This window comes from Cyrtonyx montezumae, unplaced genomic scaffold (genome assembly GCF_038088225.1).
Source record: "Cyrtonyx montezumae isolate F1298 unplaced genomic scaffold, pur_monq_1.0 scaffold_3, whole genome shotgun sequence".
Taxonomy (NCBI): Eukaryota; Metazoa; Chordata; class Aves; order Galliformes; family Odontophoridae; genus Cyrtonyx; species Cyrtonyx montezumae.
The window spans coordinates 1740220-1762755 of NW_027072034.1; the positions used below are offsets into that span (position 1 = coordinate 1740220).

The 22536-nt window shown below is 39.4% G+C and overlaps 2 protein-coding genes across 3 annotated transcripts in view; both read right to left on the minus strand.

Moving 5' to 3' along the window:
• Window positions 1–22536, minus strand: part of GTF2F2 (general transcription factor IIF subunit 2) — a 162798-nt gene that overhangs the window by 25736 nt on the left and 114526 nt on the right. The window lies entirely within an intron of this gene.
• The window catches only part of COG3 (component of oligomeric golgi complex 3), a 28106-nt gene that overhangs the window by 5022 nt on the left and 548 nt on the right, over window positions 1–22536 (minus strand). Inside the window, exons 2-19 of one of the 2 annotated variants that reach the window (XM_065743927.1) lie at window positions 20908–21054; window positions 20335–20396; window positions 18713–18878; window positions 17170–17244; window positions 16957–17049; window positions 16537–16662; window positions 15167–15247; window positions 14945–14988; window positions 14290–14416; window positions 13786–13877; window positions 11877–12016; window positions 10488–10648; window positions 8508–8613; window positions 6968–7092; window positions 5355–5444; window positions 3459–3579; window positions 1104–1192; window positions 870–1004 (exon numbers count right to left, since the gene is read on the minus strand). In XM_065743927.1, the coding sequence (XP_065599999.1) occupies window positions 870–1004; window positions 1104–1192; window positions 3459–3579; window positions 5355–5444; window positions 6968–7092; window positions 8508–8613; window positions 10488–10648; window positions 11877–12016; window positions 13786–13877; window positions 14290–14416; window positions 14945–14988; window positions 15167–15247; window positions 16537–16662; window positions 16957–17049; window positions 17170–17244; window positions 18713–18878; window positions 20335–20396; window positions 20908–21054 (1980 nt within the window). Of the gene's footprint in view, window positions 1–869; window positions 1005–1103; window positions 1193–3458; window positions 3580–5354; window positions 5445–6967; window positions 7093–8507; window positions 8614–10487; window positions 10649–11876; window positions 12017–13785; window positions 13878–14289; window positions 14417–14944; window positions 14989–15166; window positions 15248–16536; window positions 16663–16956; window positions 17050–17169; window positions 17245–18712; window positions 18879–20334; window positions 20400–20907; window positions 21055–22536 lie in introns of those variants that run through there. The other variant, XM_065743928.1, reaches the window with a different exon arrangement.

Sequence of the window (22536 nt, forward strand, 5' to 3'; positions counted from 1 at the left end):
AGGATACAAAGAAACCTCAAAAGAGATTTCTATTTAATCCGGTTAGTCAAGCTCCCCAAATGAACAGCCAGAATCACTTGGACAATCAATCCATCTCGGTTACCCATCTATCTATCTAGGCATCCCTTCCCAAAAGCCAGCAGCTGGGATACTTTTGATGCTCACGCAATGCTGTAGCCCCAGTTTCTGAGTTGCTATCATGCTATAAAAACACATCCTCTGTCAACGCTAGAAAAGCACACAGCATGATCTGTTACTCCTCAAGATGTTTTAAAATCCTGAACCCTACAGTAGGTTTAACAAATAAATGCATTCTAACAAGAAGCTTTTTTTGTTCCTGTCCCCTAGGGTGCTTAAGTTTTGTCAGGATGCTCTGTCACAGAAAGGACTTGGAAGGAAAGTCCTGCTCACCAAGCACTCCACTTGTGTAAAGTGTGCTGAAGACAGAAGCCTTTAACAAAGTTAACAGCCATACTCAAAGACTTCCCTTAAGAACAGGCATGACCTGACAACTTCACTGAAGGCTCACAGATTTGGTCAAGATTGGGTAGTGACTTTCCTGCAAAGAGAAATGCTTCTGCTGACTTTCACAGACATGTTTCAACTCAATGAATCAGGTAAAGCTTCCAGATTAAAGAGCGTAAGAGTTACTTTTTAAACCTACCTATGCTTTGTTCCTTTAATCTGTAACTCTCAAAAACGCCTGGAAAGCTTCTTGTTGGAATTTCAAAGGAAGCACAACTTTAAAATGGGAAATGCCATTACCTTCAGCTAATAGGACCCACCAGCTTCTCCCAAACCCAATTTAAACACTACTTCCTTTGACCTGCCAGCATTTCAGTTAACAAACACACATCTCGTGCTTGTACCTTTGTCATGAACTCCTCCAGCTGCTCTATGAACTGCTTGGTTTGCTGCTGAATAAACTGCTCACACGCTGCTTTCAGATGACGATCGACATCTTTCTTAGAGTCAATGTAGTGCTCTCTGATTTCTGGAGTACCCTTGAAGAGAAGACAACAAATATCTCCTTTTTATTCACCAGACATCACCACTCACCTAAATGACCACTTTTTAATTAATGCAACAGGACTCCATATTACCTCCAGTAAGAACTGTATCAAGGCGTTGTTGCTGTTTAGTCTAAAGAATCTTGAAACTGTCTTAGGGTTCAGGATTTTAAAAGCTGCATCTGTGAATAAGAAAGTCACTCAAGCTGTAAGCAAAAGGGATTCCACTCCAGAAGCACACAACTGAAAGAGTAAATGGGTGAATAAAATGGCCTAGTCTCATTAGCACTACTTAACATCACAGATCCCACTACTGTTAGGTGTGCACGCATGCTCACACACAACTGCACCACACACAGAAACACACAAAGCTTGATGGGCTCCTTTTTAATTGCAAATATGGTACATCAGAATCTCAGAATTTCAGAGCCTGAAAAGAGTAAACATTAAACATTACATTAAATGTGACACCAAACTAAAAAGTGACTGACACCAACTGTAGTGCTATCAGCATGCAAACTGTGTGAGCAATTTGTATCTGTAAGTGAAAGACTCTTGCATACAGTTTAGTGGTTAATCAATTTGCAGATTTTGGCCCTCACTGCCTGGGAAAACCAGGTATGATTGCACAAACTGACTGGGAACTGGCATTCTTTTCCCATGTGCTTTGCTTTTTCAGTTAAGACTGAACAACAAAACATCAAGGTTCATAATGCACTCGTGTTTATAGTCACAACAGGAAAAGCAACAATGCCTGCAATTAACATATCATCCTGAAATTAGTCCTATTGCACTAAGGGGATGTTGCTGATCTGAAATACAGTCAAATTAGGGGAAAAAAGGTATCAATGTAATTTCAGTGTAGCTTGTTGCCCCAGTGTCACTTATTCACCATCCTACACCTCCATCAGCTTTTTTCCATTTCAGAAATAACTCTGTGCTTCTGTTGCTGTACAAAACAATGGCACAGAAAGATGATATGTGTGAGCATGAGAAGAGCAGTTGGAAGCATTAACAAAGAGAATGCCAGGCACACAGGCACTGAACTATGAATCTGCACTCCTATGCAGTTAGAGGAGGCTGCAGGGAAAGATTCATTCTGTCCTCTCAATTGCTTCTGATTCCAAGAAGCATCTAAGTTCATCATGAGATGCCTACAAGCTAGTCTGTGTGAAAACCACCTCTTCATACCAGATCTTCCAGTTACAATAACATTAATATTATATTAATTTAAAAAAGGGTGGTAGCATGACTTTTACATCAAGCAGTGCTCCTTCAGATGCAAATCTCAAATTAAAATCTGTGTGCAGAAAGCTTGGCTGGAAGTCAACAGAACTCTTATTAGCCATTTTATTTCTCTTCTCCAACTCACCTCAAATATAAAAGCCCTGCTGGCCTATGTAATGTTACATTAAGAATTAAGTACAGTCTACATTTCTAACAGCATCCATTCATTTGATATTAAAAAGAGTTTTCCATTACTTACCACTACGGGATGCAAAGCACTGGCTGGCACAAAAATTTATTCAGTTAAATACAGATGGGAGAACAAACTTGTGTGTCAGCCAGGGCAAGACACCAAAAGGATGTATTTACCCTTTAACCTCCAGTCAACTAGAAACTACTCAACAGGTACGTGGTTTCATTGATGTTCAAATGCAACAGATGAAATGGTTAGTGTAGGAACTGCTTACTTCAAAGTTAAAACAGCAGCATATTAGACAGCACAAAAGAAAAGTTCTGCTTTCAGCTTTCTCTTTCAGAATGGAAGAGGAGAAACTTGACACGCTTCCCATTACTTTTGAAGTCCACGAGTGCTCATTGTTATATTGACAGGTTGGGTTTTTTTTCCTGCATTTTACAAAGGAATCCCAGTACAACTTTAAAAGCAATGACTATGGCCAGTGCTCTTTATTCTTCCTACAGCAGATGTGGCTGCTACATAAAACCAACAATGCTTACTGGACACACAATGTGAAAAGTTCTTTCCTGAATGAAACCTCACAGAAAAGTCCAGGAAAGCTTTATTTGTTGTAGGCATATCAACTACGTATTTTTTAAACTAACCTGCTAAACTGCAGTAACAAAAGACACTCACTGAAAAGATCAGGAAAGGGTAAAAACATTTCTGAGCAACAGAAGCATAGATTAATGTTTTTAAAAGGGACTGCATAAGTTAGTCAGGTAAGCAGCTACAAGCAATCAAATGCGTTCCATTCAAAAAGAAAGGACTAGTTAGGTACATTACAAATTGCCCTTAATCAAAGAATGCTGGTTGTTGGTTGTCCTGTTTGCTGGTTTTCATCCCAGAGAAAATAAGAACAAAGCAAGAGATTAGAACAAGCACACAGGTCATTGCAGGTGAACATAAAATAAACCCCAAACTTCTGCTAGCACAGGAAGGGAGGATGATCTCGTCCCATTCCGTGGCCAGCAACTGCTCAGTACCTCTAGTTTTCTTAAGGTCCAGGGAAATTTCCTTAATGGTGAAATCAGTGTGGAAAGGAGCGATTTGTTCACGAAGAATCAAAAGGTGTTTTATTAAGAAAAGCTGTCCATCAACCTGGGTCTAGAGCATAACAAGAAAAAAGATGTGCATCACGTGTGAAGAGCAACCGTTAAACAAACAGAACAATTTCAATACCTTCATCTGTAACAAGTACTAACAATCTTACTAATTATCTTTTTCCATTAGCCTGCAGTGCCATTAACGACCGTCTAGCATTGACAAGCTCCACCCATTTACTGCTCCTATATACTGCTCTACAAGCAAACTTTATTCACATTTGTAGGTAGATTATAGAGCTATATTACCAAGTGCCCACGTTAGGCACGGGCATACATTTTTTGAAAGACACAAAATTATTTTTCATAAAAGACAGGAATTATTTCATGGAATTCATACAATTTAAAGTTGAAAAACATGAGGTTGCAAGACTGTTTTTCATCATTAAAATGATTAAAAAGCAAAAAAGACAGCTAATCAAGATTATTAAAGAAACATTAACCGTGCTACTGTGCAAAGCTCTTATGAGGCATTTTTCTCATATCATTAAATGCAGAGCTTAATTTCTAAACTGCATGGCGAGGATATAAAGAATAAAACAAGGCCAAGTTCACACCAGTGAGACGATTAGTTTTGCACTGCTTGGTTGTTTTTTTTTTAGCTACATGCTTTATACTGCACATAGTTTCTCATCTTCCAAGTTCATGGCTCATTGAGGCAAATGGAGGAGGACTCAAGAATTCGCATTTGCCTTTACAGGCTGGAAAAGAACCTGACGTGATATAATGAAACAGTAAAGAAACCAGGTTCAAAGCCACAGTTTCAACAAACAGAAATATTCACTAAAAATACATGAGAGAATGGTTTATTGAGGTTCTGGTTTTTGTTCTCCCATGCAGAATTTCAGCAAATAATGTTACATTAACATGCACTGACAGCCAGGTGATAGAGATCCTAGCAGAGCCCACTGTAGGATCAGTTTCAGTCTTTGATACATGCAGTGCTGGAATGGATAATTAACTGTAGAAACCTGTATTAGTTACGTAAGAAATAGTTATATGATTAAGCTAGAAGGAAATGTGGCTTTAGAGGTACTATAAGTAATAGGTTCTATTTTTCAAAGGACACTGAAAAGAAATACTTCACAATAATTCTTCATTTCTAATAACAATTACATTTTCTTTCATTACTAAATTCTTACTGCCTAAAAAAAAAATCCTACCAAGAATTCTCTATCATGCTTAAAATAGACTTATTTCCTGGCAGTCAGAAATTAGCAAATACTCCAGTATTCACATTAGAGAAACTGCAACATCAAAAAAAGCAAAAAGTATAACCCAATTAATTAAAGTAGCACTTAAAGTAAAAAATGACTTGATGAATTCTGAGCAACAAATGCCAGATCAAACCCTTTGATTATGGACAGTTCCGAGCAAAGAATACCTATCGTATCTTCCCAGGGATGTTAACACTTTGGAAAGATTTTTGAAAATTCAAAAAGCAGAGGCAAAGAAAAAGAGAAACAGGCAATGGTAACAAACAAGTAGCAGAGACTTCCAGCAGAATATTTGTTCAGGTATCACTTGACTGAATTCACAGGAGCTAGTGCAGTCTGTAAACACGACTATGATTTGTATTTTATCTTTTCAGATAGGCTTGCATGTGAATTTATTAACCATAAAGAAATACGAGCAATTCCACCATGTCTCAGGGGACTGAGCAACATGCCTTCACTGAGATCTCAATGGAATTCTGAACAGCTGCTTCGTGGCTCTAGGCATACACGGAGGAAGGAGAAAAAAGAAAAAAACAGCTAAACCCAAAGCACAGATTCTGACCTTGTTTTTGCTGATAGAATCAGCAGCTGCGAGCAGCGAGTGGACGCAAGCAGATAAGGCTTCTTGTGATAACCCCTGAAACACTGCCCTCTGCAGGGAAGAGGAAATCAAACAGAAAAATGTTAGCAAAGCTTAAACAGAGTTGAAACTTGTAAAAGTTATGCTTATCAGTAGACAAAACTCTAGATGAGTTAGCTACAAACACCTGGTCTAAATGCAATATATCAGGATAAAGCCTTGATATACAAAGGTCTGCTACAGCACACAGAGTGGATAGAAGGACACTCCAGTATGCCCCAATCCACCCTCAACTTGGATCTGCACTTGAGCCTGTGACTCCAGCACACTGACAGCCACGTGCACGAACCTTACTTCTCAAGTGTCCAGGCAAGCACACATGTGGAAAATTTAAACTCACAGACGTGAGATCATTTGAGTGAGTTTAACCCCAAGCAAAGTCAAAGTGCTCTGCATTTGGGCCAGCTTAGTACAAAACATGACAGCTGCCACAGCCTGGGGGACGCACTGATCAAGCTGCAGCAGCTATATCACATGGCTGAGCCAGTCCCATGAATACAGGCAGCCTCAGCCAGTACTTCCATGTAGTGCACAGCAGACCCAACTGCCCCGAGTGGTGCCAATACCACTTCATTTATTTCTTCTCCTACCCAGAGGATGCAGGCAGGGCGTATCGACTCTGCCAGCATGCACACACACTGTTCATGAACTATATCAACAATTCAAACACAACCCAAGGGTCCAGCCTAAAACAATGTCAAATCACCCTTTATGTTTAAAGAGATCAAGCAAGGCAATGAAATATTAATATTTTCCAGATTGTTTTTAAGTAAATACCATACTGGAAACAGTTTCACATAACACCTGTGAAAGATATTTTGAGATGCATTAAGCGTATATTAAGATGCAAGGCATAGAGAGAAGCAAAAACACTCACATTATGTTTCTCAGCCTTACTAGCTGTTAGGTGACAGACAAAGATCAGATTTTGAAGTGTAAATCCCCAAATACTCATGAAGTACCACAGTCATTTCTATTAGTCGCGAAGACTTCCACTGTTTCAAACTGTGGACAATGTTAACATGATTTGGTGTGCCAATATTTTTGAGGATGTGCAACAAAAAAAAACCATGGGGAACATTTTCAAAACCTAGAAACAATAGAGCCAGCTTTTTTTTGACCAGAAACATTGCCCTGCATGAGGTCCTGAAAAGTACATGGCAAGAAACACGTTAATCCAGGGATCTCAGCAATAGGACCTTTGTGCATAAGTGAGCCAGAACTTCCTACTGCCTTGTCTCCATCACTCCTTGACTTTGGTCTACGTATCTTAAGCCTCACATACTGAAAATACATCTGTAATAGCAAAAGGAATGGACGTACAGACCAGCATACTTTTTTCTGATTTGACAAGGACAAAGTTGACTCGGAAATGATGACTAAAATTTGTCAGTCCACGTGTTTTACATAAAGATCTCAGCAAAGGAGACCAATAAGAGGTAACAGAGGCTAACAACTGTCCATTCCTTTTAGACTGAAATATTTAGAATTGGTTCTACACACGTCACTTAAAAATCAAGATAGTTTTTGCGTACATCTATACATCTGTACAGTTTGGAGAGACACACGAGGGTCCTTCTGACAGTAGGGTACCACATGCCATGCAGATCTGCTGGTGAGATCGTGGACTGCTGCCTGGGATGAAGGGATTCTGCCGACCCTATTTAAAAGTAAAACACATGCATGATTAACACAGCCATCCCCCATCTGTCCTTCCATGTGCAGCACTTCACACCGATTCCACAATAACACAACATATCTAATTGCAACCAAATAAGTTGGTCTTTCTTCCTCTGAACGGGTCAGAACTAGATTACTGATGTGTAATAAGGCACACAGCTGTGAAAGACACGGATTTCTCTCAGTGATGGCCCAGCTTCATCCTTCTGAATGAACTAGTTTTACACGCATGTCTCCAATGAATCCTACTCCTCAGCTCAACAGCTGAAATGTTCAATTATAGACAAGAGTAGAAACAAAAAGGTTAGTGACCACAGAACTACACAATGTGCTCAGAAGGAAAAAAAAAACATTCCATCAATTTTATTTTTTCATGCTTTTCTTCCTACAGGGCATGATCTTACATGAATAAAACAGCTGCAGAAAGTGCATGACTACAACATCATTTCTATTGCAGTGGGATAACTTCTGACACCTCTGTATGTTCAAGATAGATCTTCACAGCACCTAGCAGAAGTCCTGCATTATTTTTTTTCCTACTACAATCTTGGGCAATGTCTGAGTCAACAACACTGTAACTCTGATTCTCATCAGCAACCATTCAAAAATGAAGATGTGTTGAAGTTTTCCCAGTGATAGAATAAGCGCTCTGTGAGGTGCTTAGGTGGAAAGCATTGGAACTGTCTAAACTAAATGAGTAATATTTTTCTCCCTTTTGCAACATAATATTTATTATCACAGTAATCAGAAGGCCTGTAAGACCTCAGCTGCTGGTTTGAGGTTCCCAAGCTACTTGTCAGTCACTTCAGCTGCTCCAGCAGGCACAGGAATGGGAAAGAGGCATTCTGAAGTGCAAACAATCCCAATTATCTCCAATATTTAACTTGTAATGGCATGAATTAGACTACAGTTTCCTTCCTTCTCCTGACTGCAGATGAGGTTTACAGGATTGCTAACACCATGCCCCTAGCAAGAGGCTCTCTGCTCTTACTGGGATTTGTGGAACCCAGATAGAAACAGGTAAAATGATCTCTGCAGGCCTCATGAGCCAAAAGTGAGGAACACCCAGGTATTCAAAAGGAACATAAGAAACAGGCTGCTCTGCAGTAAAGAATACCAAAGCTCGATTTTATTCACAATATATACAGTACAACCACGTAGGTAGTTGCTTCACAGAATGGGCTGTACTGAAAACACAAGGAACCACCACTGCAGAACATGATAAAGTCATTCCTTTTTCAAAAAGTTATTAAGAACTCTGAGACAAAGTTCTATCCTCAAACTCTCCAGGAAAATAGCCCTTAACACTCAATCTTCCCACTGATAGTTCATGTTTAATGCTCATTCTCTGAGAGATTCATGCATTAATTTGACAACATGAGATATATTCCTTACCAGATTTAACTAAATTGCAGGACTCGGGGTCCTCCAGCCGTACATCTGAAAATGAAGCTTCAGATGGCAGCTTCTTCTGTTCCTCTTTTAAGCTCTGTGCAATTTGCTGTAGAGGAAGATACACCACAAAATAAAACAAAAAACAAAACAACCATATTGTATTTATTTTTTAAACCAGATTATGCTGTTTTGATTACAACAGAGAAAAGAATACTGAATTGCCAAAGAGGTCAATTATATTCAGCTCACCAAAGAAATAGAAACAAACTAAGTCAAGACAGCTGTCTCCAAAATAGTATCTGAAACATTTTCAAGCCAATTTAAGATTCACAAGCACTACACAGCCAAGTGTAAAGCACTTTCCTTTCCTCTTTGCCTGTTTTTACTGATCTCTAAAGATTAACTAGTCGATACACCTAGAAAGAAAAGCTCAGAACAGGGGAACCCTATCCAACACTTAATTGGATTTCATAGAGATAATCTCTATGACGGCTTTATTGCTTTAAATGTTAGGTACAGATGGCCCTGAAGTGCTCTCCAACTTATTCCCTGCAGGAGTTCAACAAAAAGCTTTCAACACTTCCACACTTCAACCTCTTTCACTGCTTGTCTGCTTTAAAGCAACTGCAGGCAGCAAGAACAGGCAAAGCACTCCATTAATATTTGAGTAGAACAGCACAAGAAATACTCCCGCCCTGTGCTTTTAACATTTTAATAATTCATTTACTCAGACATAAGGTCTCCCTAAAAAATAAGGTTTTGAGATGTAAAAGCAATCTAACAACAAAATGAATCCCAAAACAGACAAAAAATGGAGTCATATGAGGACACATGAAGAACAGCATAACTGCTCTCTAGAATGAACTGTATAGTTCACTTTCCTTCTCAACCTAGGTGAACAGTTACAGAAATCCTGCAGAAAAATAAGATCTGCAAGCAGTGCGGAGACCTTGTCTACAGAAGCCACAGCTAACAAGAACTTATCCAAATTGTTTACTCATCCAGTTATATCCACTCAGCTTCAGTAAGAGATACCGTGCTCTGAACAGTTACACTGGTAACACTTCTGATCACCATCTGATCCCATTTAGCTACATTTCGTGTGGTGGGCTTCTCAATTACTGGCTTTGTCTTTTCTTCAGAAACTTATTCCTCATTAAACTTCCAGCATAAAGGACAAGGATTCCATACAACTCACTAGCTTCAGGATTTGTAAATGCTTTCCTAAAATCCTATTAACGTCATCTATCACCATGAAGGCATGAACTGTAACACAGCAAATGCTATAAACATGTATAAAACAAGATTACAGCAATGTGAATTTGGTATGAAGAGGCTTCTCACCCTACTTGTTCATTTAGAGGCAATAACTGAACAGAATCAGGCCCAGTTAGACGAAGTTTTCTTCCACCCCACAAAAATACAAGTACACATAAAATACAGAAGCTTTAGAGCTAAGTAATGCTCTGTTTCTGAAATCAAACAACACATGGACTTCTCAGCAACAATTAAGTCCTCTGATTTTTAAAGACCACCAGCCATTCTGGTAGATAAAAGTGAAGCAGAATGGAACAATGAAATCTGAATCTTGCCAGGCCATGCTGGAAATGTCATTCTTTGTCAACTCAATCCTTTGACAGCTTGAGAGCATCATTAAGAGAAGAATGGCAACAGTTATTTTCAGAGAATTTTTACTGTGCTGGTTATTAAATAACTCTTTACTGATAAGAGAGGAAAATTTAAGAAGCTTCAAGTTTGGCTAAAACCATTAACTACAGGAACTATCATCAGTTCTCACAGTCTGACATAAAGTGCTTTCCTAGTGACATCTAGTTCAGGGTCATAATTTTATCAGTAGGTGACAGTTGAAAGTGCCAGGAATAACAAGCCTAAAAAAACCATAGCACTATACTACACAAATGTATATACCACCTATACAAAGGAAAACTAAATCAAGGACAATAAAATGTGATCCTATACCTCCATCATTTCCAACTTGTCAGGATATGCAAGATCTCCCGGAGCAGGTTTATATCCTGTGATATCAGTTTGAATGTAAATATGTGTCCTGTAGACAAGGCGCTCTTGTACATCTTCTAACATCTGCTTGACACCAGCAGCAAATGCTCCGAGTTGTTCAGCTGAAAAAGGTTAAAGAAAGACACAAATCTGTTAGTTTCACTACAAGACAACTTTACAGATGTAGAAATTTAGGCATCGCCAACATAGAACTGGCATAAAACTGACTTGTTGCAGAAGTCAGACCACTGTGGGAACAGTGGCATGCAGACCAACTTGTGACCCCATTACTGCCGTCACTTCAGCTCTCCAAATTCACACATGTGAAAATGCAATCCCACAACATCAGACTCACGTTAGAGTTAAGTGCTTCGATTTGTTAAAAACTAGGTTCATCAGGGGCATTTCTGCCTGCAGACCAGACCTATGTGCTTGGTGCCTCAGCCAGCACCTGCAGTATGACCATCAAAAGCTGATGAGCTAACACACACACCTACACAGTAGAGCAGATGACTCAAAGCAACTCAAGTCCAGCTTCAGAACTAGTGCAGCAGCCTGAGTTTAAGTAGCAGACAATACTTTCTTAAGATTAGCCTAAAGACCATGTTACATGGTTTCTCCTCATTCCACATTATGTTACAATCCCACTTCCAAGAATACAAAATATCCTCCATGATGTTCCAAACACAAAGAGCTACTCTGTATTACGTATCAGTTGGCAAGTATGATTTCAATTAATCACTTGGTGCAAGACTGAGAAATTATTTCATTACACACTAGTAATGAGAAAGGAAATGAGTTGCCAGATATTGTTAACTTTGTGGTCATCCCACTACTAACAGACTATTAACACTTAAAACTCCAGAATCTCTTGAAACTTCACTGCTGAAGTTTCAATCTCTAGTCTAAGAATCACTACGTTAAAGAGAATGAAAAAATCAAGTTTGCATTCCTTTTATCGTCACGCATACATAAAGCTCTACAAGGATGATGCTTTAGCACAGCCAAGTAAAGCAATTTATTCATTTGAAAAGATTCATTCCAATCAGTCTTGGTGCATGGATACACACTGGGTGAATGCTTGCTTTTGTTTGTAAAATCTAGAGAAAAAAGTACTCTGTAACACCAGTCTGCTAATTTAAATGAAGACAAAACAGACCCATAAAACACTGATCTATTATAAACAAAAAAGATCATCATTTAGTTAAAACAACCCTACCACACCTTTGACATGTTTAAGGCTCATTAGAGAGAAGAAAAAATAGACTGGGGAGATTGCTGCCTATCCAAAATGAATGATTGTATCAATTAAGAAGCCAGTGAAGAGGAATCAAATTCCATCTGAGTTACCATTGTTCTGTACGTGATCTTCAAGCATCTCGTTTTTGAGAATCCCACAGAGTTCAGACAGAGTCTCTAAGTGAATAACGTGGATGATCATTGGCCGCAGGACATCATATAATGAAAGACACAGCTTCTCCAAGAGTTCACTATGAAGAAAAAATTAAAGGCAGCAGAACACTCTCAGGATCCCACAATATCAAACTAAAATCATATCACACGTACAAGCCATTTTTATGGCAAAGATTTTTAAAATGAGGATGTGAACAAATGTTATCACAGAAAAAAAAAAAAAAGAACAACCTGATTTCCTACCAAGTCTCTTCAGAGATGCAGAGGACCTTAAAATGGAGGTACAGTTTTGAATTCTAAAGCAATCAAACAAACAAAATGCACAAACAAAAAGCCTTGACACCCCCTCAAAAGGGCAGATGCTCCTCCCTGGTTTATTTGGCTTGTGTGTAAAGAAACACTCCTGAGCTCACAGCTGTATCCCCTATTCTCCACCAAGCGAAGACTCATCTGATTCCAACCACTCCATATTTCATATTTCATTTCAACCAAGGGTATGTGAAGGTGGGCATAAGAGGAAAAGTTTGGTAACCTCTCCTGTAGGCGTTTCCAACACTGCAGGACACACCTCCCAATATAAACCAAAGTTACAAAATCAGCACGATATGAAACATTAAAAATTCCCCTTTGGTCTATTTGTTAAATACTTGTTCAAATTGATGCTCATGGATTATTTGAATCTTCAGATAACACCAACAGATTTATCAGCTAATCTCCCAATTATCTCCCTAGCAATACAAACACTAAGAATACTTAAGCATTTACAGTACAGTAAGCACATAAGCACTGCACCATGCATACATATATATATTTTATTCAAGAGGAATTTCTGACAACAGAAAAAGGACATTTCAGTTCCTTTCAGAGTTGAACAATGAGTGGATGATCAAAGAAAAACATTTTTCATGCCTGTCTTCAAGCATCCTATAGCTTCACATGCAGGCTGGTAAAACAGTAACCCCTCTTATGCTACAAGGAGAAAGTTTAATCAGCCTTATTAAACAGAACACTCAATTTCTACTCTTGTCAATTCCAATCTGGTCTTGTCAAGACTCTGATGTCTCTATACAGACACTCCACTATTATTTCTATTCTATTTCTATTATTTCTACAGAGTACCTCTGCATTTCAGAAAAAAATGAGCTTATTTATTAGGCACCTAAGAAAAAGCTAATGAGGTACCTATACTTTGAAGCATTTCCCTCAAAACATCTAAGGTCTAAGAAAGAAAAGGAAATATATTAATTTAATGAAGGGGGATATTACATTTAACTGACCTAAAAATAATCAGAAGCGTTTTTCTTGTTCTTGATTTATAACACAATAGCTATGACATTTCTTTCTAAACAATATTCTACACTAATTTCAGTGAAGGATGTTTACTTTAGGATTTGGACTGTGTTAGTTAAATTGTCTCTTTAACCAGCTGAGCTCAAATCCTGGGCACGTCTCAAAGGAGACCTCAGTATCTCAGGAATCAGCTTCTTCATAAGTTAAAGAAGTAGCATCATAACCACAGAAACTCTTTACTGATTGGTTCAACTGACAGCAAATTTCTACAGTTACTTCCAAAGCAAGTGCCTATCTATCTCTTTCAGACACTTAAAATACTGGAGTGTCTTAAGAAGGATGTAAATTAGCAGCTTCACCAGAAAAAAAAAGAAGAGAAAAACAAAAGCGAAATGGGATCAAATTCTGACATATAAAATAAACTAACACTTTATTTCTTCCTGGCTCTCACCAAACTAACTCAGCATCACCCTGACTACCATGTAATGCTGACTACTGTATCACAGGACAGTAAATATCATAATGCAGGAAAATAAAGCCAGCATGTACCACCTACTCCAGTTTTGGTGTTGGTTTCGTGAAGAACTCGTTGTAAAGCTGATGCTCATCCTGGCATACATGGACCATGAAGGCACAACCACTTCGCACCTGCATGCAGACAAGTACAAACAGTTGACTGTGAAATGATTTTCCCTGCATCAGCACCAAAGGTCACGCGTTACATAACTGCAGTTGTGATTAAATTGAAGCTTTGTGAAATTCAAACTAAAAGCTCACTGTGCAACTTCTGACCCTGTCTGGTGAAATTTTAGTAACCACATCCTATGCCTCTGCAAATATCCCTCCGTGAAGTTTGTAGCAAAGCTTTTCCAGAAGAATCTTTCACAAGATGCATTAATTGAAAATGCCAATAAAAACTTTGTATGATGCAAAAACACACACAATTTTCATGATTCTGTGTGTAAACAGTTGAATTAAATAAATGACTTTTACCGACAGAAAAGAAAAACAGTAGAAATGAAAACATATGAAAATCAACAGGTAACCACTTTCTGCCTACCAGAGCACAATGGTCTCTGTTGTTCTGACTGGTTAACTCTGTAACGGTGCTGGAGATACTCGGACTAAGCAGAAGTTCCCTCTGGTCCAGGTAACATTGATGGATTTCATTGAGAACTTGTTGATACCTAGTCAGACAATGGAGAAATTAGAACAGTAACTGCACCCTAATACTCTTTTTTTTTTTTTTTTTCTAAACAAAACCTTCATTCTAATAACCACTTTGAAATCTACATCACACTGATTTCCAAAGCTTTGTTTTAAACAATGCGTTAAACTGCAGTATGGGAACTGCTGAGTCATGGCCTGAACCACTGAATGAGCACCTGAAGAAAAGACCCAGTCAGCCCTGGGAGCACAGGTGAAGGCGATTCACCTGTGTGACCTGAAGGGGAGGAGCGTAGCACCATCCCTCTTAGACTTCATTGAAGGGCTGATTACCACTGTGAAAGGATCTCTCATTAAAGATCCTTCCTTTTTGGAGTTCTTTCCCTGTAAGCCTAGCTCTTCAGAGATGGGTGAGCACTCATTTTCCTTCTTTTTGTAATGCATCCTTGCTTTTTTTTTTTCTCTTTACAACCCTTTTAGCTATTTTAACAAAAATAAAGATTTTAAGAACTTAAAATAGTTGAGAAACAATCTGTAGATATACTCACTCTGGCATTTTTTCAGATCTTTGCTCTACTTGCTCAATAAGAGTCTACTCAAGAAAAAAAAAGTTATTATCAGTAAATGATTTTTTGCAATCACTGGGAAATAGTTTAGAAATACTTTTTTTTTTTTTTTCCTTGGACTGTTAATATGCAATCCTTGCATGCATGCTACTAATAAATTCAAAACCCATTTCAGAGCTTTAAGTTACCTGCCCATCTACTTACTCTGACTTTGGGAGCAGCAGCTCTGAATTTAACATAAAACAATGTGAAGGCATTGTCAGAATTTGGCACAGATGAAGGATCCTGCAAAAAAAAAAAAAAACCCAAAAAATAATTGTTTAAAATGGAAATTTGATTTCTAGCATTAACTGGCTGAGATAATTATGCTCTAAAACAGGGAGCTGCATTTTTACTGTCTTTGATACTTTCCACCTATAAAGGTGTGCTTGTCTCAGGACTCTGATAGTGTCAGACAAACAAAACCCACACTGAAAGCTTCAACCAACAGTTCCTATAGTGAAAGTGACTTTCAGCAATTAAGGCATTCTCCATCAGAGCAGTGGTTTTCTCTGCATCTGCCACAGTACTACTGACTGTTGCTCATTGAACAGTGGTGCAACAATGGAAGATAATTTCCCTTGTATCTATCAGTCCCAGAGCTGAGAAGCTAAATTTCAGGTTGCAATCGAGCTTCAAATGCTCAGATTTTGAGATGCTTGCTCCTGCAGCTCCTTGGACCAGCTGGGTAAACAGATAAAATCTGCAAGAACTCTAGCACTAATAAGCACTAATTGACCACAACCAATTCTAGCAGATGCAAATGTGAGATGTTTCAGAAGTGTGCAAAACACCCACAAATTGAACACAAAAATACATTCAATGCCATTTAACCAACTTTACTCAGCAACAGTCTTCAATAAAAAACTCTAAAATCCCCATTACCTTCTGATTCCTGGCTCCTGCATTCACCCTTGAAGGATTCCCCCACAACCTCTCTTTGTCTCCCACAATCCACCTCCAAGGCTGCCCCCAACCCAGTTCTGTATTTCTCTCATGCACTCTTATCATCTGGCAACACAAACAGCAGCATGTGCTGTGGATGACTCAAGAGTTACTGGGCACAGAATCACAGAGCTGTAGGGGTTGGAAGGGACCTCCAGAGATCACGGAGTCCAACTCCCTGCCAAAGCAGCTCCCTAGCCCAGGTTGCACAGGTAGGCGTCCAGGCGGGTCTGGAACGTCTCCAGAGAAGGAGATTCCACCACCTCTCTGTGCAGCTGTGCCACTGCTCTGTTACCCAGTTTTAACTCAGCTGCTTAACCATTCCTGGCTTTTGGCAACTTCATCTATGTAGTCTTCAACTTTTTTTTTCCTTTTGCTGCTAAGCCATTAAGTCTCCACCAAATTTCAGCTGAAACTTGGCTCATCTATACAAAATGTGGTATCCATGAAAGGGCTCACCTACTTTCACAGATAACTGCAGACACTTCCACCCTCAAAAAATAAAAAATAAAAACCCCACATGAAAGCTATACAGCGTTACACTACGTATTCCAGTACAGCTTGAGTTACCACTTATTGATTCACCTTACCCTTTTCATTAACTGGCTCGTGAGGTTTTGCAGTGTGTTCACAGTGTATGTCTTGATAAGGTGCATAGCTTTCAGAAGGCATTGTTTAAATTTAGTCAAATACACAGGATAGTCTTTAAAATTTGGCTGAAAGAAATAAGAAATCCATTCTAAATGAGAACAGTAGAAGAGTTAAAAGCTTATCAAAAATTAAGATACTATTTTACCAGCTAGAAATGCTACTTTCTACAAACTAAAGGCAGCATTTGACTAAAATCAAGCAGAATAATAAATGTATTCAGTGAAAAAAAAATTACATGTATAAACTGTTGTTTCTGCATTCCTACTGCCAGACAGAATACTTCAGAGGAAAATAAAACATGCTTGAATATCTACTTGTGAAACCTAAGGTTTAACTAAAAATATTTCAGAATTACTTACATGTGACGATATATATGCAATACAGTCATCAAGCTTAGCCAGCATGGGAATGAATCCTTCACTGTTCACAGACAACGTAGGTGAGTTCAATTTCTTTGGGAAAAAAAACAAAGTATTATTGCTAGAATCAATGCAACTTCATTTTAGTGACAAAGCTCAGAAGATTTGTACACTTTCATTTACTAATCCTATTAACAGTGCAATAGTGCTTACTGTGTTGATGCTCTCCAGCTCATTAAAATAAGACAGCTTCTGCTGGATGTTTTCAGCCAAGTCAACAAGTTCTGACTATTAAAAGAAAACAATAAAATACAGAAAATCAGTAAGTCAACATGCAATTTATATATTCAAGATTAAGACTTAAAATGCTCTCAGCACACACTAGTGCTAACCAGCTCCACATGACTTGCACGTGAACACATATAATGAAAGATGAAGGACAAAGCAGTGCATGCATGCCTGCTCCTGTTCTTTCACACTTGCTCTCTCTCATATCAGAGAAAGACATGTCACTTCCAAAAATGTTGGTTCTGTGGGTGTGTCAGCATTCCACAGGTACTCCTGCATGCACATAGCAGAGCAGTCATTTGTATTTCAGAGAACTCCAAGAGCCTTGTATCACAGGATTGGAGCTGTTTAAAGTTCTCCTTTTTCCAGTTTTGAGTACCTCAGATCATCCACAGTAATGCAGACAAGGTCAGAATAGATTTGCAGAGACAGTAACTACGAAGCTACTTTCTCTTCTCCTTCCATGTGCAGCCCACGCTATCTAGCAAATCTATATATTTGCTCTATTTGTTGGGGCTGTATTTTGATGCATACATTATTTTTACCTGCACAAAAATCCCTCACCATGGACAAAATAGGGATTTCATACCAATTTAATTAAACTGTAATTGCTGTTTCTAATTCTGACCTACGTATTTAAGAACTTTCTTCTATCAGCTACCCTGAACTACCACTGTAGGTGGGGATGAGAGCAGCATGCCCCCCCCATATTACTTATGTTTTTGTTCTCAGAAGAGATAACAAATCTTGTCTACCATCCCTCTCTTATGAGGTACTTCTTTCCTTAAACATTTGTTCCAGCAATTTCTCCACGAGCAACAGATGAACATTCTACCCATGTGCTATGTCTCTGCTATTAAAAGTATTCAAGCCACAGTTAAAAATTATTTAGAAGTCTACGAGTAAAAGCAAAGAAAAATATAAAAGAGTATTCCATGGTTCTTCCTCCCCCAACAAAAAAGCAACAATGAATGAGGTTAATTTTGGAGCAAGATCTTTCACAGTTTCAGGTTCTGAAATGGTCAGATCTTGCCACGTGCCGCATCATGCCTCAAAACATCCTCACACCTCTAACAGCCAAGACCTAAGAAAGCATGTCCCCTGTATCACTGCTGGAATAGGTCAGGCAGAGAAAGAAAGTATCTGGGAAATAAGCTAGAAAATAATAACAAAAGAATACTTCTTCAAATAGCTCAAAATACACCTGTAAGTGACATGAATTATTTATCACAAAGGTTGCACTTGCCAGGCATCAATAGCAACTCGTCCTGAATGAAGAGTGTCAGCACATACTCAATGTTTCTGTGCACAAAGTTTGACACCCTACATGCAGGTGAAGCTCTGAAAAGGTGGTCCAAAGCAAACAGAGGCACTGTCACCACAGCTCACAAATCTCCTCAGCCTATTATATAAACCTTTGGTTTATGGTATGTCAGAAGCTTCCAGTAATCCTCCCACCAAAGCTCACCTGCTCTTTCAAAAGTTGTTCACAGGCCTCATGCAGCGTTCCCGTCTTCGTGGACACAAAAAGATACTGTTTTTGCAGTGATTCCAGATGTTGAAGGGCACTATTCACATCATGCAATATAGCATCGCACTGCTCCTGAAAGCCAGACAAGTAATCCCTCATCTGCCTAGAAAGAAGAGAATCATCAGGAAACAAGTAAAACTTCCCTTCCCACATTTATAAATCCATCTGCCTACACTGGACACTGGCACTACCTTTCTTAGTGTTAATGCATCTCAGGGAATAAAACTCACAGCAAAAGGGTGTGTATGTCAAGCAGATGTTCCACGACCTGAAGAAATAAAACTCTACAGCTTGAAATAGCCACTGCAGTGACTCCATTGCCTTGGCATCCCTCACAGCACAACTACAGAGGAAGAAGCAGCACGCATTTCAGCTCCTCTACAGCATGCAAAGAATGTCTAGATGGACAACACAAATGCAGCAATTGCTGCAGGCTACTGCTCACAGCCAATTCTACCCACCTTGCTTTCACTAAGGCCATTTTCAGTTCCCATTTAGAAATTACTTCACCCTCCTAAAGCAGCTGCAGTTACCCAGAGGGCTCAAAACTTAGCAGAGGGTTGAAAGAGGCCTAAATGAAAAACTGTGCATCTAACATCAGTGATGACAAACTCCAGCCTCAAGTGGTCCATTTGACTACAACACCATTTAATGTGAATTACTCCTGGTGTCAGCTAGAACTCCTGAGCTCTGCTTTACCACACACAAAGCAGCACGTAGACTCACAGCTCCGATTAGTCTCATTTGATCAGGCAAAGAACCACTTATCTTCCTCTGCACCACTGGTCTCCTGCAGACAAAACGGCCACCCTACAAACTACTCTCCATTCACAGAGCTCTGATTATGGGAAATGCCACGTCCTGAAGTGTCAGAACAAGAGGAAGAGCATCATCTCTTCATAGCCAAGGGTAGGTAAAGTTTCAAACCAGGCCAGTTTCCAAAGAGACCATCTGCAGATCTGGCTGAGCCAGTCAGACATCTTACACTCCTGAGGTATAATACAAACATGAGTGGGAAAGGGCTCTTCAGATGCAGATGGCAAAGTCAGTTGGACAAAAATAGATGAGAATGCCATGTCTCAGAAGTGGAGCTGAACAAAGCGTCAAGGAATGCAGGCAATGCAGATACAGCCTCACACATACAGTCACTGTGAATGGTGACAGCACAAATGACCACCACCCACATCTGTGGGCCAGAACCTCCCTCACAGAATGGCATTTCAACACCAGTGGCAGCTGAAAGGGCACATGATAGCTCTTAGATTGCCTTTGTCTACAGCCTAGGTTACAAACCAACACTGATTCCAATTTGCCTTAATACACTAGGCTGAAACTGCCTAAAAGGAGTTTTCCAAAAAAGGAAATCTGTCTCTTAACTGCTCTGCCACAAGGGCAACAGCCTTCAGAATGGCAGCAGAGTACTCAGCCTTTGAAAGCATCAGCTGTTGCAGTATTACACAGCAGGTGAACCTGCACACATGTTAAGATTATATGGACACAATGAAGTCCTTCAGGATTTAAGTTACTTACCACAAAAGGAACTGAGGAAGAACACGTACCTGTACTTGGCACCTTCATCTTGATCCATCTGTGTCTGCAGCTGAGCAAACCAGGAGAAGAACTGGAAGAGATCTTATGGTGAGAACAACACACACCACACATGCAATAAAATCAATTACAAAAAGAAAATCACCACAGATTTATGAAACAGGAATTCAGAAGATGAGCTTCTGTTAGAAGCAGAGGCGTTCAGCAACTTAATTATTAATCAAGAAAAAACCCAACTCCATCATTAAACTAAAATGGGAAAGACTGAATTTCATGTCTTATTTGCACAAAGAACCATCAGAGCTGTCACATTAAAAAATGGGTGGGAGCTGACATTCTTCTACATTATGAGCCCCATCTAAGATATTCCTTACTCTCATATATTCACTCAAAATGGGGAAAGCATCCATTACTCAACAGCTCAGACAACAATGATTTTTTTTTCCAACAGGTTTCTTTGCACATCTTGAAAAGTGACCCAAAGAAAGTTTAACACAGACTCCAAAAAGCATGCAGGAGACACATATATTTATAAAGAGCCTTCTGAAGATCACTGCAACACAGAGTTCCCCAGCATCATTTACCTGCTGCGCTGTTTCAATTCTTTCATTCTCCATCCCCAGCATGGCAAATCCTTTCAGGAGAACATCTTCCGTGGATTCTGGCACTGCAGCTGTCAGTGCAACAGTCAATGACTGGGATGTTAGGCTGCATAAATCTTCAATGGGAAGCTGCTCAGAAACACACACAAACTTCAGTCAGTCAGCTTAAAAGTCAGTGTACCCTGCTCAAGTACAGTAACACAGTCCAAAGCTTCAATCTGAGAAAACTGCTGGCATCTGCTTTTAGTGCAGGCACCCAAAATATTGATAAGGTATACATCAATTTCCATTTGAACTGATGATATACTGACAGAAATGCACTATAAAAGTATGGGAAAATGTAAGAATTCAGGAAGACTGTTATCAGATCTTTATCAGGATAAGACCTTTCTGATTCACTTGACACCTGAAGCATGTTTCCTATTGCTGAGAATATGAATAATATGAATAACATAAAACCAGAGAACGGTGCTTAAAAACAGTCTGGCAACTCTCTGTAGGATTGCTTACTCAAAAAAAAAAAATGTCCATTACCTGATAAGATTATTCTGGCAAAGAAAGAACAACCAGGATTCACATGTGGAAAAACAGGGCCTTAGGCCAATGGAGTCTGCTTCTCCAACAGCTGAGGAGCTGCTCTTCTAACCCACTTCATCAAAAGCCAAAAACAGCTGCAACACCAAACGTCTTCATATTCCCATTGTCCCAACTGGCAAACGCATCACCTGTCTTGTGGCAAAGCTGAGGAGAGCCTTAAGAACATCCTCCAACAGCAGGACATCCTCCTGCAATCACTCTGGATATCTGCCAGCTTTTACTCACACAGTTACCAGTAGCTCACATAAAAGAAGAACCAGGAAGCATGAAATTAAACAGGTGTATTTCAGGAATTGGTTTATGCTCTCTCCTTTGTTGTTATAACCTTTTGAACACTTGCTGATCACTAACTTGGATAGTTAAATGGTGTTATCACCTACAAAATGGTCCTCTTCAAATGTGGAAACTCTCATAGAAAAAAAATCATTAAGGAAGGTAAATGTTTTATTCCCCTTTCATAGAGTCATTAAGGCTGGAAAACACCTCAGATCATTTAATTCAACTGCTACCCCTCCCCCACCTCTCCACTAACCCATGTCCCTCAGTGCCACATCTGTTTCTTGAACACCTCCAGGGATGGTGACTCCACCTCCTCCCCAGGCAGTCTTTGACAGTGCACTGACACTACTCTGGAGAATTGCTATTATCCAACCTGAAGTTCTCTTTGCAGACATAGTGGCCAGTGGGCATTCATAAATAACTCTCATCGCTTCACTAGAGCCTGATATGTTATAACAGGGCAGGAGAAGATATTTTCCATGGTAACAACAAGCCACTGAGTTTCTAAATGTTGTGCCTAAAAGTTGCTTGTTGGAGCAGCCGTAAATTGTGCAAATGAATAGAGCCAGGCTTTCTGTCATTTGTGTCTGATGGAAGGACCAGAGGCTGCGGGCACAAAGTGGAGCACAGAATGGTGCTCTGAACACCAGGTGCCCTTTTATGCTGTGTGGTGATGGAGCAGGCTGCCCAGAAGCTGTGGGATCTCCTCCGTGGGGATCTCCCAGAGCTGCTTGG